At 39.1% G+C, this 18,142-nt stretch overlaps 1 protein-coding gene across 1 annotated transcript in view; it reads left to right on the top strand.

Annotated features, from left to right (window-relative positions):
* The window catches only part of STAP1 (signal transducing adaptor family member 1), a gene marked incomplete at both ends in the record, with an annotated part of 53,713 nt that overhangs the window by 27,939 nt on the left and 7,632 nt on the right, over window positions 1-18,142 (top strand). The window contains 2 exons of the mRNA XM_080697237.1: window positions 1,014-1,142; window positions 14,316-14,385. Of these exons, the coding sequence (XP_080553363.1) occupies window positions 1,014-1,142; window positions 14,316-14,385 (199 nt within the window). The remainder of the gene's footprint in view (window positions 1-1,013; window positions 1,143-14,315; window positions 14,386-18,142) is intronic.

The raw sequence follows: 18,142 nt of genomic DNA, 5'->3' as shown, positions 1-18,142 counted from the left end.
CTTTTTTGGCTACATTCTACTCCTACAATTTTTTTCTAGAGTTAATCCATCAATAAGTGTACAAAGAACTAATACATCAAGGCAAGGTGATAGACGGCCAAGTTCTTTTTTAAGGGAACATTTCCTCTTACAAGCAACCATGGAAAAGATCAGAAGTTTATTATTAACTACTAATATAATATCAAAATAATATCCTATGCTAAGCATTATACTCTCTGATTAATATACATCATTGTTTTTAATCAACAGGTACTACTAAGGAGAGGAACATTTTATACTTTCCCATGTCCCAAGGCTGTGCCTGGGTACCCATCTATTCTGCTGCTGTCCACGTACCCATTGTACAACCAAAGGGGGTAGGGTTACCGGGGAGTCAGTAGCCACTATACCATAGCCTACCTCTGATTAGATATGCTGGCCTTTTGAAATTAATGACGGTGGGAACAACTTGTCTTGGCTCTGTTTTAGGTTTATTGTTAATATTTGCCTGGGAAAAACCTGGGGAGGATCGGTTGCCTTTAAGGCTTGTTCTGCTTGTTATTGTCTCTTTATAGAATTCTTGTTAGATCGGTCATTTGGAAATTTAGGTGTAACTCATACATAAATGTTACAGTTTCAGGGAATATATCTGGAATTATTTTAAACAGTTTGAAGCCATTAATAACATAAGTCTCAGGTATCTTTTTGGTAACAAAGCCAATTCCAAAAAGTCCCCAAATCCCCATGCCTAATACTATTCCCCAGGAGATGTTGCGTGCCCGTTTCAGGGAATGTCTGCCGTGCAGCATTCCTGCTAAAAGGAGCTGTGCTCAGTTTTAGACTGAGAAGAAGGTGCGGCAATAAAAGATCATTGTAATTAGGTGATTGAAATTCTAAGACAAAGTAGGAAATTTAAAAAAAACACAACAATTGCAGCTTTCAAAGTATTTTGGTAGTACTTTTCAAGTAAAAAAAAATCTGTTCTTTTCTTTTTTTTTTTTTTCTTTTCTCTTTTTCTTTTCTTACCTCTGTAGATGTTTTTATAAAGTTTCCCGAAAAGAAGCAACTGAGATGCTGGAGAAGAATCCTTCCTTGGGAAATATGATCCTGAGACCTGGGAGTGACAGTAGAAACTACTCCATCACTATCCGGCAGGAGACAGAGTACGTCTAATTTAAAAATGTGTAGAATTGTTAAAGGCATGGCATCATTTTAGAAATCAAAGTTGTATAAGTTCAGATTACTATGTTTTTTGTTTTTTGTGGTACTGGGGATGGAACCCAGGGGCCTTCTACCTCCAGGCTACACTCCCAGACCTATTTTATATTTTTTATTTGGAAACAGGGTCTCTTAAGCCAGCTGAGGCTGGCTTCGAACCCGTGCGATCCTCCTGTCTCAGCCTCCCAAGCAAGGGGGGATTACAAGCATGTGCCACCATGCCCGGCTACTATGTTATGTTTTGTTGGGTCTATAAATATTAACACAAGAATAGGAAACAAATGTCATATCAGCAAGGCTAAGGACTGAACCAAGGCTAATATTTGCAATATGGAAGAAATATGAGATTACTTTGGTCCTAGATATAGTTATATTCATTCATTCAGCTCAACAAATGTATTTATTGAGTAGCTGCTATGTGCCAAGTAATTCTCTGGGGACTGAAGATATAGAAGTGAAAAAAAACTCAGTCTTGGTTTCAAGGAGTTTATATTCTTGGGTGGTGACACAGACATAGATTATAAATAAATATACATCTAAAAATATCATAGGTTTAGTGATAAGATCTGTGGAGTAAAACAAAACAGGATGAGAGAGAGGGGGTTCCTAACAGCCAGGCGTGGTGGCGCACACTTGTAATTCTGGCATTTGGAAGGCTGAGACAGGAGGATTGCAGTTCAAGTACAGCCTCAGCTACTACTTAGAAGTTTTTGTCCTGCATGAAAATATTCAATAAATTATTTTCTTTCTTTTAAAAGCACATATAGCCGGGCGTGGTGGCGCACGCTTGTTCTTGGTGGCGCAGCTCCGTTCTTGGGAGGCGGAGACAGGAGGATCGCGCAGGTTCGAAGCCAGCCGCGCTGGTGTAAGAGACCCTGTTTCAAAAATATAAAATAGGTCTGGGAGTGTAGCCCAGAGGTAGAAGGGCTTCCAGGAACCCCAGTACCACCTAAAAAAAAAAAAAAAAAAAAAAAAAAAAGCACATAAAGCACATATAGAACTTTGGTTCTCAAATTTTCTATCTTTGTATCTTTGCAGAGATAATACTCTATTAATTCATACACTATAACATATAGCAATAAATCTATCTACCAATCTATCCCATAAATATAAATAATTATGAATAGATTGAATATGAAGACATTGACAGTAAATAAAAGCAGTAAAAAGAAAATAACCATGTGCAGGACAAAATTAAAGTGATAGCATTATAGTTTCATTACTAGTATGAGCCGTAGCCCCAATAGCTTAATTCACTTGCTAATTACTCCGTGTATATAGATATTTGACTTTATATACTCTCCATGTGCACTGAACAGATGGCAAGAATATAAGATGGCAAATCATTTTCTAGTCCTCTGTGTGTGTTTTCCATAAGAACTGTCAAATTTCATGTAGCTTCCTTTTATGTTTAATATAAGTTCTCATTTAGTGGGGTTAATGGTATACACCTGTAATCCCAGTACTTGGGAGGAGGGCAACAGGAGGATCGCAGGTCTGAAGCCAGCCTCAGTAACTTATTGAGGCTCTTTGTAACTTAGCAAGACCCTGTTTCTAAATAAAAAATAAAATAGAATTTGGGGTGTATCTTGGAGATAGAACACCTGAATTCAATTCCCAGTTAAATTCATTAACTGATAACATATGTTATAATAAAATATTTTTATAAACTAAACAGTAACAATAGATTTCAATTCCATTAGCATATGTTTGAATGTCATCGATTTTAAGTTACAACTTATTTGATTTATAACTTAACTGGATATCTTGAAATAAATCAAAGAAATAAAAGTTAAGACTGCCATTAAATATCAGGGAGCCTAGAACTCCTAGGGGAAAAAAAAGTGGATTTTTTTCCATTTTGTATCTTCTGGTTAAGGAGTTGTCCTGTTTCAAGGTTTAGGAAATTGAGTATCACATTTGTAGAATGTCTTTAATTCCACTTTTTAAAAAGTGAAAGGATAGCCAGGCATGGTGGCGCACACTTGTCATCCCTGCGCTTGGGAAGCTGAGACAAGAAGATCGCACAGGTTTGAAGCCAGCCTTGGCTACTTAGTGAGGCTCTCAGCAACTTAGTGAGACCCTGTTTTTCAAATAAAATATAAAATAGGTCTGGGAGTACATCCTGGAGGTAGAAAAGCCCCTGGGTTTCACCCCCAGTACCACCAAAACAAATAATAATAAAGAATGAGAGGATATAAAACTGAATTAAAATAATCTAACTGCATAAAAAAATTACATCATACAATAAAGTGATATCCTTCCTCCATATATACCTTTTTTGTTCTGACTGATCCATTTGCATGTGAACTCTGTTACTGTTCTGAAAAAAATGAACAAATCCCCCAAATCCCATGGCTTTTTTAAATACTATATATATCCTGTACAATAGACTATATATATCTTGGTACTGGGGATTGAGCCCACAGGTATTATATCTCCGAGCTATACCCTCAGACCTATTTTATTTTTTGTTTTGAAGCAGGGTGTCACTAGGTTAATGAGAGTCTCACTACTTTCTGAGGCTGTCCTTGAGCCTGGAATCCTGCAGTCTCAGCCTCCCAAGTATTGGGATTACAGGTATGAGTTACCACACCCAGCTGCGGTACACTATTTTAAGGTAGTCTTGTTCTGAAAAGAATGTTTCCTAACCTGTGTGATCCTCCTGTCTTAGCCTTCAAAGTACTGGGATTACAAGCGTGTGCCACCACGCCCAGCTAATTCTAATTTTAATAAACTCATTTATAGTTTGAAATTGGCTGATGGTCATTAAAAACTATTTCATAGACTGGCATAGTGGTGCTGCCTGTAATCCCAGTATTTGAGAGGCAGAGACAGGAGTTTTGCAGGTTTGTGGTCAGCATTAGCAACTTAGATTCTGTTTCAGAATAAAAAAAATAAATAGGATTGGAGGTGTAGTTCAGATGTTGAATGCCCCTGGGTTCAATCTCCAGTACCAATCCCTCCAAAAAAAACCTTAAAACATTTCGTAAAACTAACCCCCCCATTTCAGCTCACATTTATAAAACAAGAAGTGAATGAACCAGGAATTTTTAAAGACCTGTTTCATGCATTAAGGAACACATACAACGATCCTAATGTCATAGATATATTTGGTTCATTAGATCAATTTACATAATGACAGTTAAAATTCTTCTAAGCCACTTCCATGTACAGACTATTCTCCAAAGCCTAGACAAGCACGTGCTGACTCCAGTGTTAGAATGCTTCTAGTTCATTCACTTCTTGCTTTATAAGAGGATGTAGCTCAGAAGTAGAATATTCTTGGTTTCAATCCCAAGTACCCAAGGGGACAAAACAAAAAAGTTTCTTTGATAGAAATCTATAGCAGATGGCATTGATGTTGATTGATTAATGAGAAGTAGTCTCTCACATGAATGACAACAGAGTCAACATGGCAGCTGGGAAGGATGGGGAGGAGAGAGGTATCTCCACTCCTGCTATCCTTTCATCAGCATCTTGCTTTTATTGAGGGTTATCACCAAAACATTATAAGAAATTATTGATCAAGCCGGGCGTGGTGGCGCACGCTTGTAATCCCCGCGCTTGGGAGGCTGAGACAGGAGGATCACACGGGTTTGAAGCCAGCCTCTGCTACTTAGTGAGGCTCTCGGCAACTTAGTGAGACCCTGTTTCCAAATAAAATATAAAATAGGTCTGGGAGTATAGCCTGGAGGTAGAAAGCCTCTGGGTTCTACCCCAGTACCACCAAAAAAAAAAAAAAAAAGAAAGAAAAGAAATTATTGATCACAGGAAATAGCAAAGCAATCATGGGGTGAGTCAGGGAATAACACCAAGGTAGTCACAGATGAATCAGGGAAGGAAAGGGTAAACAAGGAAACTTTCAGGCTCTTTGCTTATTGGTCTTTGCTTATGGAACCCATTTGGTCATTGAAAACTTGTCTCTGTGTGCAAATAGTTCCCACTGGACTGAGGCGACTTCAAAGCAAAGACTAACAATGCTCTCAACAGAAATCTAGACTATCAGGAAGCATCTGTGTTTCCCACAAAACAAATTCACTCTCTTACACGTAGGTTATAGGAGAAATGTTCATCCATGCAAGTTAGAAGACTGTGTCTGGTAAAACACTAGCTGAAAAGGGCAAGTTAGTTTATAAAGCAATACTTGAAAGTAAAATATTTTCCGTCTGTTAACAGATCATCTGTGGGAGGGAAAGACTGTTCTCAGGAATAAACAAAAGGTATTCAGCCGGGCGTGGTGACGCACGCTTGTAATCCCAGCATTTGGGAGGCTGAGACCTGGAGGATCACGGTTCGTGGACAGCCTCAGCTACTTAGTGAGGCCCTTTGCAACTCAGTGAGACCCGGTTTCAAAATAAAGAATAAAAAAAAATAGGGCAGGGGGTGCAGCTTGGAGGTCAAATGCCCCTGGGTTCCATCCCCAGACCTGCAAAAAAAAAAAAAAAAAAAAAAAAAAAGATATTTGATGCCAAATTATCAGGTTACTTCTCTCTAGGTGTAGCATATCATATATCTTCCTGGGTGCAGTGACAAGGCCTGTAATCCCAGTACTTGGAAGGCTGAGACAAGAAGATTGTGGGTATGAGGCCAGCATCAGCAATTGGCAAAGCCCTCCCACAATTTAGGGAGACTCTGTTTCAAAACAAAAAAATAGCTGGGCATGGTGGCACACACTTGTAATCCCAGCATTTGGGAGGCTGAGACAGGAGGATCGTGAAGGTTCAAAGCCAGCCTCAGTTACTTAGTGAGGCTCTTTGCAACTCAGTGAGACCCTGTTTTAAAATTAAGAATAAAAAATAGGGCTGGCGGTGTCACTTGGAGGTTGAATGCCCCTAGGTTCCATCCCCAATACCGCAAAAACAAAACAAAACAAAAATAAATAAGAAGGGTTGAGGGTGTGGCTCAGAGGTAAAGTATCCCTGGGTTCAACCCACAGGACCTGCTCCCACAAATAAATATCATTTATCTTTACCCAGCCCACTGGAATGTGAATTCATAAGACATAAAGCTATTGTTACAACAAACTTCATTCTTTGTTGAAATTGTTATGATTAGGTCAGGCATGTTGGCCCACGCTTGTAATCCCATCATTTGGGAGGCAGAGACTAGAGGATCACAGTCCATGGACAGCCTCAGCTACTTAGTGAGACCCTTTGCAACTCAGTGAGATGGTGTTTCAAAAATAAAAAGATGTCGGGCGTGGTGGCATATCCCAACATTTGGGAGGCTGAGACTGGAGGATCACAGGTCATGGACAGCCTCAGTTACTTTGTGAGGCCCTCCACAACTTAGTAAGACCCTGTTTCAAAATAAAGAATAAAAAATAAGGCAGGGGGTGTAGCTTGGAGGTTGAATGCCTCTGGGTTCTATCCTCAGACCTGCAAAAAATGAAAAAAAAAAAAAAGACTAAAAAATAGGGCTGGGGTGTAGATTGGAGGTACAGTGCCCCTGGGTTCTATCTCCGGTACTGCCCCCCCCAAATTGTTATGATTAGGTGCCATTAGCTAAGGGAGTAGTAGAAAATATTATTTCCTAGTTCTTTTTTTTTTTTTTTTTTTTTGCGAATGTTGAGGTCAGAAGCTTGGAATAAGTACTTAAAACCACACTTAAAAGCTGCATCTTTTAAATGAAAAGGACTACCTCATTTGAGAAGTCTTAATTAGGAAGCCCTGTAACAGTAAATTTCATCAATCTTGGCTCGCCCCCACATACACCATTTTTATTCCTTTGGAAAGCAAACAAAACAAAATATGAAAGAAAAAAGTCTGAAGTGAGTCCAAGCCTAAATGACTGCAGTGGAACTTTTTTCCCACCTTAATTTTTGTTTCAGGACTTAGTTCTATTAGTCAAACGTTCCAAGAGATTCTACTGACCTCGGTCACCTCTCTTGCCACAGCTTTTCCAGGAATGATAATATATGATGGCTGTTATAACAATAGCAACAATCGCCCCACACACACACATTGTAAAATACTATTTGCGGGTCATGTGTTGAGTGATGGTAAGCATTTCCTTCAGGCCCAATAAAAACATTGAGACAGAGTCGGGGATGTAGCTCAGTGATAGAACACTTGCTTAGCATGTGCAAAACCCTGGGTTCCAGCTCCAGCACCCGGGGGAAATAAAACAAAAAACAGATGTAAGTTCCCTAATGTACATGCTGTGTATTCACAAACATCAAAGTCAATCACTAAGCCAAACATGAAAAGGAGAGAGGGGGAAGGCAATGGGGTGGGAGTTGGGGAAGGGGAAATTGAGTAATGTGTGCATGTATGCCTCTGGCATCTTGTACTTCATTAAGACGTATGACTACATGCACCAATAACATTTTTATTTTTATTTGTTATTTTTGTGGTACTAGGACTGGAACCCAGGGCATTCTACCTTCAGGCTACACTCCCAGACCTATTTTATACTTTATTTGGAAACAGGGTCACACTAAGTTGCTGAGAGCCTCACTAAGTAGCTGAGGCTGGCTTGGAACCTGTGTGATCCTCCTGTCTCAGCCTCCCAAGAGCGGGGACTACAAGCGTGTGCCACCACGCTTGACTACCAATAAAAATTTTTTAAAATTTATTTTTAAAATTAAAACAATAATGACAAAAAAGATGTAAGAAAAACATTGAAACATATAGCATTTTCCATGTTTTATAAATGAATAGAGGCTGAGTCTTATAGAAACTGCCAAAGTAAAATGATAAATTTAAAATATAGTATAACATAGTTAAAATGTCTGGAAGGTAAAAATGTGTCAGATACCATCATGCTAAGAGCTTAGCAAGCATTAACCCACAACAGCCCTGTGAGATAAAGCATCATCATCTCCATTAGTAGATGGAAATATGGAGGCTTATAGACTACACGTAACAGAACCAGGATTTGAATCAAGTTTCCTATCAATCTTCCATGGGATAGTGATCTGTTATTTTATAAGCTATAGGAATTCTAACTGAAGTTGGAAAGAGTTTTCAAAAGTAACTATCTGATTTTGAAGATCTTTTCATGGTAGGGGTAAAGATAAAAGCCAGAGCAAGAAGATTAAAGGATACATGTAAGATCTCCTTTTTTTTAAAACCAGGTGGGGTAGTGCACAACATAATCCCAGTCCAAGGGAGGCTGAGTTGGAGGATTTCAGGTTTGAAGCCAGCCTCAGCAACTTAGCTAAACTCTGTTTCAAAAAATATATAGAAGAGGGCTGGGGGTGTAGTTCAGAGGTAGAACATCATTGTGTTTGGCCCCAATACCAAAAAATAAAGATTTTCTTTGTCTAGAAAATGTTTCTTTAAGCTGGGCATGGCGGGGCGCACTTGTAATCCCAGTACTTGGAAGGCTGAGACAGGAAAGATTGTAGGTTCATGATTAGCCTCAGCTATTTAGTGAGGTCCTACACAATTTAGTGAAACCCTGTTTCAAAATAAAAAATAAAATAGGGCTGGGGGTGTAGTTCAGAGGTAGAGTGCCCCTGGGTTCAATCCCCAGTACTACAAAAAAAAGTTTCTTTAAATAATCTGTAACTAATTCTCGAAGTTTCAGCATTAAAGAATATTTTATTTTAAAAAGAGAAAGTTTGGTCACGTTTTGTTCTGTTTTGAAAGTAGGCCATTGTGATTATCTTATCAGCTGTTTTCCAATGTGGTATCCAGTTTAGAAGAGATTTGAATATAATACTATGTAAGTATTAGGAGAGAGTCCCTTGAATAGAAGACCTTTTGTTGTTGTTGTTACTGGAGATTGAACTCAGCAGTGTTCTGTCTCCAAGCTACTCCACCACCATCCCATTTACTTTTTGTTTTGAGACAGGGTCTTGCTAAGTTTCTGAGAGTTTTAAGTTGCTGAGGTTGGCCTCAAACCTGTGGTCTTCTTGTCTCAGCTTCCAAAGTACTGAGCTTACAGGCATATGTCAGCATACCTGGATATATGACTTCTTTAGTTCATTCTTAGAGGAGTATGAATTGGATAAAGAAATGATTAAAAAAATCAAAAAGGTGGGAAGGTTATGTAGACCAGCTAAACCTGACAAACAATTTTGCTCTAGACAGCTTCTGAATATATGGCAAATGTTGAATTAGTTTGTTGTTCAAACAAATGATATCATAAGAAATTCTGTTAACTTCTGAATATTAGAAAAAGTTTGGTCCTAAATACTCTTTCCAAATGAATCAAAGGAATTCAAGACAAACATGTTACTGTTCAAAACTGGCATGGACACGAATTTCTGCCCCACTCAATATAAATTTGTTTGGTTCTAGCAGATAGCAATAAGTGATGAGCTTCTACTCTTTTAAAAACCCAGTTTCACAAATACTTACTGTGTGCCTAGTGCTGCAATAAGAACATGAATAGAGCAGGGTATGGGGGCACACACTTGTAATCCCGGTACTTGGGAGGCTGAGACAGGAAGATTCCAAGTGTGAGGTTGGCTTGGGCAATTTAGTGAAAGCCTGTCTTAAAATAAAGAAAAAGGGGCTAGTGCTATATCTCAGTGATAAGACCCTGAGTTCAGTCTCTCATCACACACACACACACACACACACACACAAAGGCACACTTGAATATCCTTATTCTTAAGCTGTTCATAAAAAAAAATACATACATTTAGGGTGGTTATTACTTAGGATGTTTTTTTTTTATTATAGGAGAGGCATTGCCAGGCACTGTGGTATGCACCTGTAATCCCAGTAACTGGGGCGCTGAGACAGGAGGATTGCAGGTTTGAGACCACTCTTAGAAACTTAGCAAGACCTCAGTAATTTAGTGAGACCTAGTTACAAAATAAAAAAATAGAGGACTTCCGGGAAGATGGCGACCGAGAAAAGCGGGGCTTAAGAGCCCCGCTAACAACCAATCTCCATTACCACAAAATCAGCGCCTTTCATAGCCAGAAAACAGAATTGCCAGAGAAACAAAAAAATCACCAGGCTCCAGAGAGAAAGCAGACTGAGAACAGAGCTCAGAGCCACAGAGGAGATACACCGGCCTCACACCCGAGGACACGGCAGCAGCGCTTTACTGCCGGCGGCAGGGGCGAGTTCACCAGGCGGCTACAGCAAGCTGAGGTGAGCCGCTGCAGAACAGCCAGGCGGGATTTCTCAGCGCAGGGAGCATCTAAAGCTCCCAGTGGCTGAGCTCAGCACACGCTGCAGGGATTCAGAGTGGAACTCAAAACCAAGAAGAAATAAGCCAATCTCATGGCCGAGGGCGTAGCAGCGGCGCCATATTGCCACCAGCGGCAGCAGCAGCGAATTCACCTAGTCCAGTACAGCTACATCTGCGTACTCAAGAACAGTGAGTCAAATTGCGGGCCACAGAGGAGAAATCCCAGTACTGTACTCCCTGAGATTTGACCCAGTGGGGGAGTGGCGGTGGCAGAGATATCACACCATAGGAGAATGTGCAACCTGGCATACCCCACAGTCTAAAGCAGCCTCTATCGACTCTCTGGGTCGGAGACTCTGTGATACAACCCAGTAAAGGAGTAGTGGGGTCTGAGATACTACAGACTCAAGATCCAGAGCACCTTAAGTGAAGTCATAGTGACCCAAGGGAAGAACCCAGAGAAGGCACAAACTTCCTAAATCATGGGAAAGAGGAATAATACTGGAGCAATGAATGCCCACAACCCCACAACATCAGAACCCAATAAAACAGAAATTCAGAGATTTCTAGAAGATCAAATCAGGAAAATAACTGTAGAAATAATAGAGGTGCTTCGAAAAGAATTCAGAGAGAGCCAAAAAGAGATAAAGGATGCAATTAATGAAGTAAAGGCCTCAATTCAAAGCACAAACAACCGATTAGACCACATGTAGAACAGAATCTCGCTCTTAGAAGATGATCATTCCAAAAATGAACGCATAGTTTCTAATCTAGAAAAAAATATCCGACAGCAGGAATCTTATATTGAAGAAATATGGGCCCATTTTAAGAGAGCTAACCTAAGAATAATTGGAATAGAGGAGGGAAAAGAAAGTGAAACCATAGGGATCAACAATATCTTCAAGGAAGTAATAGCAGAAATTTTTCCAAACATAGAGCAAGAGATGGATACACAGGTCCAGGAAACTTATAGAACTCCCTTTAGAGAAGATCAGAGAAGAGGATCCCCACGCCACATAATTGTCAAAATGACCAATGTGGAAGCCAAGCAGAGAATCTTAAAGACAACAAAAACAAAGGGCCAAGTGACATTCAGAGGCAAACCAATTAGAATCACTCCAGACTTCCCAAACCAAGTCATGAGAGCCAGAAGGGCTTGGAGTAACATATTCCAAACTCTGAAAGAAAACAACTTCCAGCCAAAAATTTCCTACCCAGCAAAACTTTCTATCAAATTAGATGGAGAAATAAGAAGCTTCCATGACAAACAGAAACTGAAGGAATTTATGTCTTCAAAACCAGCGCTAGAGAAAATACTCAAAGAGATTAACTACAAAGAAGAAATAGGTAACACACACCAGAACCAGAGAAACAAGATTTTCCATCCAACAGACAACTAAGATTGGTTATCTGTGGAGATTCATTACTTATGTTAGTCTTTTACCTATCTCTAAATTGTATTGTTTGCCTTTATTGTTGTTAATTTTTAGGATTTCTAGTTGGAATATTAATATACCTTCAGATATAGCATTTGGAAATATTTTATCCCATTCTATTAGTAACTTTTAACTCTGTTTACATTGTCTTTGGATATACAATATTTTTTTTTCCCCTAGGGAGTTTGTATACTCTGTTGCCTGTGCCATTGAAATCATATCCAAGAAATCACTGCCAATTTCAATGTTGCGAGGTTTTATGACCCAGATTTTCTTCTAAAAGTTTATAGTCTTAAGATTTATATTTAGGTCTTTTATCTATTTTGAGTTAATATTTGTATATGGGATTGGGTAAGGGTCCAATTTTATTCTCTTCCATGTAATTATTATTTTTCAACAATATTTAGTTAAAAGATTATTATTTCCACCACCAAATGTTCGTGGAAACCTTGTCAAAAATAACTTGACAATATAGGGAAGAATTTAGCTCTAGGCTTTTATTTAACCCCAATGGTTTATATATCTGCCTTTAGAATAGTACTAAACTGTTTCAATTATTGTAGCTTTATATGGTTTGAAATCAGAAAATATATATCTTCTAGCTTTGTTCTTTTTCAAGATTGTTTTGGGTATCTAGAGTCCATATTCCATATTAGGATAGATTTTTTTTTCCTGAAAAATAAATATATAAATATATGATAGTTTCACCTAAAAAAATAGAAAAAAATATTCTCTGGTAAGAAAGAAAGCAAAAAGAAATATTGAAATGTTATCTTTAAGTCATCAAAAGCTTGGTATCAGACAAATGAAACTGTTATGTGAGATTATCATTTTTAATTTTGGGTAATTGCTATAATACTAGATGTCAACCACTAAGCCAAGCATGGGAGGGAGGGATGGGGAGAGAATGGGGTGGGGATCGGGTGGGGGCTGACTGGGCGATGTGTGCATGTATGTCTACAAAAGTTTGTATCCCACTATGATGTATGAATACAGTGCACCAATAAAAAAAATTAAAAAATAATAAAAAAAAGAAACCTCAAAAAAAAAATAAAAAAATAAAAAATAAATAAAATAGAGCTGCAATATTGTACAGAAGTAGAATGCCTCTGGAAGCTGGGCATAGTGACACACACTTGTAATCCCAATATTTGGGAGGCTGAGACAGGAAGATTGTGGTTTGAGGACAGCCTCAGCCACTACTTAGTGAGGCCCTCCGCAACTCAGTGAAATCCTGTTTCAAAATAAAGAATAAAAAATAGGGCTGGGTGTGTAGGTCAGAGGTAGAATGCCCTTGCGTTCCACCCCCAGTACCACACACACAAAAAAAGAATGCCCTTGGATTCCATCCCCGGTATCAAAAATAAATAAATGATAATTAAATATAAAATAAAAGAGAAAGTGGAAGGCATTAAGATTTATCTACTATACTTATGTTTCTATCTATGTCTTCATAGAGTACTTACCCTAGCACTTTTTTTTTATCTCTAAGACGGAGCCAATGTTAGCAGATAACCAAGATGGTATGTAAGTTAGCAGGAATAAGAGCTATAGAGAGCAATCTGGTTGGATTAGTAATGAGGTAGAATAGAAAGCAATTTGTTATCAGTACTTTTTCTACTACTCTTTTAATATAAAGAATATATATACATACATGATTTGATTTGTATATGCCTGCATAAGATCTTTTTGTGTGTGTGGTACTGGGGATGGAACCCAGGGGCTTTCTACCTCCAGCCTACACTCCCAAACCTATTTCATATTTTGTTTGGAAACAGGGCCTCACTAAGTAGCTGAGGCTGGTTTCGAACCTGCATGATCCTCCTATCTCAGCCTCCCAAGTACTGGGATTACAAGTGTGCGCCACCACGCCTGGCTTAAGATTTTGGGGTTTTTTTAGTACTAGGAATTGAACCCAGGAACTTTCTACTTGTGAGCTACACCTCTGGCCCTTTTGTTCTATTTTTTTTTTTTTTTTTTTTTTTTTTTTGCAGGTCTGGGATGGAACCCAGGGGCATTCGACCTCCAAGCTACACCCCCTGCTCTATTTTTTATTCTTTATTTGGAAACTGAGTCTCACTGAGTTGCAGAGGGCCTCACTCAGTAGCTGAGGCTGTCCGTGAACCGCGATCCTCCGGTCTCATCCTCCCAAATACTGGGATTACAAGTGTGTACCACTATGCCCAGCACCACCATGCCTGGCCTCTATTTGTGTGTGTGTGTGTGTGTGTGTGCGTGTGTGTGTGTGTGTGTGTGAAACTATAGTCATGTGCACATGGGTTTACTATATAGGTCTTTTTTTTTTTATGCAGGTCTGGGAATGGAACCCAGAGGCATTGGACCTCTGAGCGATAGCCCCTGACCTATTTTTATTCTTTGTTTTGAAACAGGGTCTCACTAAGTTACAGAGGGCCTCACTAAGTAGCTGAAGCTGTCTGCAAACCGCGATCCTCCGGTCTCAGCCTCCCGAATGCTGGGAATATAAGCGTGCACCACCTCACCCGCCCTTATTTTATACTTAATTTAGTTCAATTTGTCCTAGTCATATAATTAAATGGAGATTAACCATTTGTTTATTTTTAGCATCCCAAGAATCAAGCACTACAAAGTGATGAGCATAGGAAAAAACTACACCATTGAACTGGAAAAACCAGTAAGTAACTATTTCTTTCTTGTTGATGAGATTTTTTTCCCCCAATTCTTCCCAAACCTACCTTTCTAGAATACAAATAAAATTGGAAAAGCAGACTTTTTCCCTAGGGACATAGTACTGGCCCAAAGAGACAAGCAGAGGGACCCTGCATGTGACAGATTTCCAGGGTTTTCAGTGAGATGCAAGAACACATGGGTGAGGCAGAAAATAATCTGCTTCTAAAAATTCTTGCTATTGTTCTTCCTGTGCAGTTCTTTATCAAGATGATTGTTTCAGGGAGATAAAAATAATTTAACTAAGCATCCATTTTACATCTAATTATAAGTATTTAAATGTGCTTATTTCTAATGGGAAGAAAGAAATCTGTGAATTCCTTGTCCACTAAACCTCTTTAAAGAAGTTGAGAACTTCCTTTTAATAGCAACATACCAGGGACGAAAGGGTTTTTTCTTGATTTGGACCTCTCTCCCACCCAGCTGACTTATGGGGCCATAATATACAATATTAGCCATCAGATACAATGATAGGCACAGAGTCAAGCAATTTACATATATAATTTAGTACTTTCACTATCCTGAAATATTGCTATGATTATCATACAGGTGAAAAAATATACTTAACAGCGGTCCCAACTAATGGGATTATGGTGATGTTCTAGGATGCTAATATGAAGGGATATAGCTTTGTGATCTTGGGTTGCAGCGATGGGAAGACTGGGCCAGGAAAAATGTCTCTCAATAACACAAATTAAACTGATGGGTCTTGAAGTAAAAAAAATGGTTGTGAATGAACTTCTTATGTTTAAAACATAATCCTTGCTGGGCGTGGTGGCGCACGCTTGTAATCCCTGCGCTTGGGAGGTGGAGACAGGAGGATCGCGCAGGCTCGAGGCCAGCCTCATTGACTTAGGAGACCCTGTTTCAAAAAAAAAAAAACAATATATATATATATATATATATATATATATATATATATATATATAGTAGTTCTGGGAGTGTAGCCTGGAGGTAGAAGGGTTTCCAGGAACCCCAGTACCACCAAAAAACAAAAACAAAAACAAAACATAATTCTTAGAAAACAAAATAGTTGCTAACTCATAAAACTTACTATAACTTTGCCATAAATGCATATCAGAGCTTCAAAGTCCTCAGATCCGTTCTATTGGTCTTTTGTTTGTTTGTTTTTTACTAGGAATTGAACCCAGGGGCATTCTACCTCCAAGCTACACCCCCAGCCCGATTTTATTTCTTATTTGGAAACAGGGTCTCACTAGGTTGCTGAGAGTTTCACTAAGTTGTTGAAGGTTGGCTTTGAACCTACAATCCTAAGCCTCCCAAGTACTGGGATTACAGGTGTGAACTACCATGCTCACTTCCTATTAGGCTTTAAAAACAAAGTTCTAATGAAAAAAGCAAATAACTAAATTGAAAGTGATTGGAAGTATGTAATCACAAAATTATGAGATTAGAATAAAAGTGTTATTTTTTATTCTTTTTTTTTGCAGTACTAGAGATTGAACTCAGGGACATTTTACTTCCAAGACGCACCCCCAGCTCTTTTTTTTTTTAAATTTTGAAACAGGGTCTCATTAGGTTGATGAGAGTTTCACTACTTGCTAAGGCTGTCCTCAAACCTGCAATCCTCCTATCTTAGCCTCCCAAGTAATGGGATTATGGGTGTGTCCCACTATGCCTGGCCAGAATAATAATTGTAATTCGTATGTTGCTGTAACTAGTGAACTGGGGCCAGTTTTTGTCATTAGCGGTGATAGTTCACAGCAGAAAGAAAACCAACAGCCTGGGTTATGCTTTCACTCATACTCTTCTCAACCCTACCACTCAACCAGGTAGCATTTCTATAAATTCTTTTTCCTCTTACACATTACCTGGGCTATTCAAGTTTAAACAAATTTCACATATATAAAAATATTAAATTTGCCCAGCGTGGTGGCGCACACTTGTAATCCCTGCGCTTGGGAGGCTGAGACAGGAGGATCGCACAGGTTCAAAGCCAGCCTCAGCTACCGAGTGAGGCTCTCAACAACTTAGTGAGACCTTGTTTCCAAATAAAGTATAAAATAGGTCTGGGATTATAGCCCGGAGGTAGAAAGCCTCTGGGTTCCACCCCCAGTACCACAAAAAAAAAAACAACAAATAAAATATTAAAGTGGGTGTAGTTGTGTACAACTGTAATCCCAGGACTTGGGAGGCTGAGCCAGGTTTGACAACAGCCTCAGAAACTGAGCGAGACCTTCGGCAATGCAGTAAGACCCTGTTTCAAAAACAAAAAATATAGCTGGGCATGGTGATGCACGCTTGTAATCCCAGCATTTGGGAGGCTGAGACCGGAGAATCGCGGTTCCTGGACAGCCTCAGCTACTTATGCCCTCCGCAACTCAGTGAGACCTGGTTTCAAAATAAGAGTAAAAAATAGGGCAGGGGCTGTAGCTTGGAGGTCGAATGTCCCTGGGTTTCATCCCCAGACCCCCCCCCCAAAAAAAAAAAAACAACAACAAAAAATAAAAATGGTTAGGGGATATAGTATGGTGGTAGAAATGCCTCTGGATTCAATCCAAAGCATAAAAGAATAGGAAAAAGGGATAGAGATAGAGACATATTCAGTTATTCCTAGACCAGTTAATTAGCCTGCTACAAGGAGATGTTAACAGGTTGAAATTCTCTGGCTTTTAAGTGTTCTTTGATTTTAACGTAGAGGAAAACAATTATATTTAAGCAAAAATGAGTTTATTGTAATATAGAATATTCTTATAATAAATAATCTTAAGGGACTAGGAAGCACTTATTTCTAGAGATAATCATCTATTTAAGGAAGGTATTCCCCTTTCTTGTTCTTGGAGTTCCAATTTCAGGAAGAGAATGTTTTCTAGCCTCAGTTATTCTTACGTCTTAACCTGGGGAGAGCAAGGTACCTAAATATTTTCTGTCAGATTGTTTTCAGTGGGAAAGAGGCAATTCTTCAACAGAGAACTGACAAATACTCATTAAAGGAGAAATAAGATACCTGGATAGGGAAAACCGTGATCAATCAGTAAACTACAGAGTAAATTACTGACAATTTTCTGGAGGTCAAGAAATACAGAGTAGAGCTGGGTGTGGTGGTGCATGCTTAGAATCCCAGTACTTGGAAGGCTAACACAGGAGGATCTTAGGTTTACTGACAGCCTCAGCTTCTTAGTGAGGCCCTCTGCAACTTAGTGAGACTCTGTTTCAAAAAATAAAGAATAAGCCTGGTGTGGTGGCACACGCTTGTAAATAACCATGCTTGGGAGGTGGAGACAGGAGGATCGCGCAGGTTCGAAGCCAGCCTTGCTGGCTTAAGAGATCTTGTTTCCAAATAAAATATATAATAGGTCTGGGAGTGTAGCCTGGAGGTAGAAGGGTTCCATCCCCAGTACCACCAAAAGAAAGAAAGAAAGAAAGAAAGAAAGAAAGAAAGAAAGAAAGAAAGAAAGAATAAAAATAGGACTGGGGGTATAGCTTGGAGGTAGACTGACCCTGGGTTCCATCCCCAGTACCGCAAAACAAACAAACAAACAAAACAAAACAAACAAAACAACAGAGTAACAGTAATTTCCATCAGATTACAGTTGAGTCTGCTTTTTTATTTTTTTATTTTTATTTTTTTGGTGGTACTGAGGATAGAATCTTTCTACCTCCGGGCTACACTTCCAGACCATATTTATATATGTTTTGTTTGGAAACAGGGTCTCTTAAACCAGCACGGCTGGCTTCGAACC

Source organism: Muscardinus avellanarius (genome assembly GCF_963383645.1).
Source record: "Muscardinus avellanarius genome assembly, chromosome: 6".
NCBI classification, from domain to species: domain Eukaryota; kingdom Metazoa; phylum Chordata; class Mammalia; order Rodentia; family Gliridae; genus Muscardinus; species Muscardinus avellanarius.
Note: the sequence above shows the minus strand (reverse complement) of the source record. Positions and strands in the feature narration are given on the sequence as shown.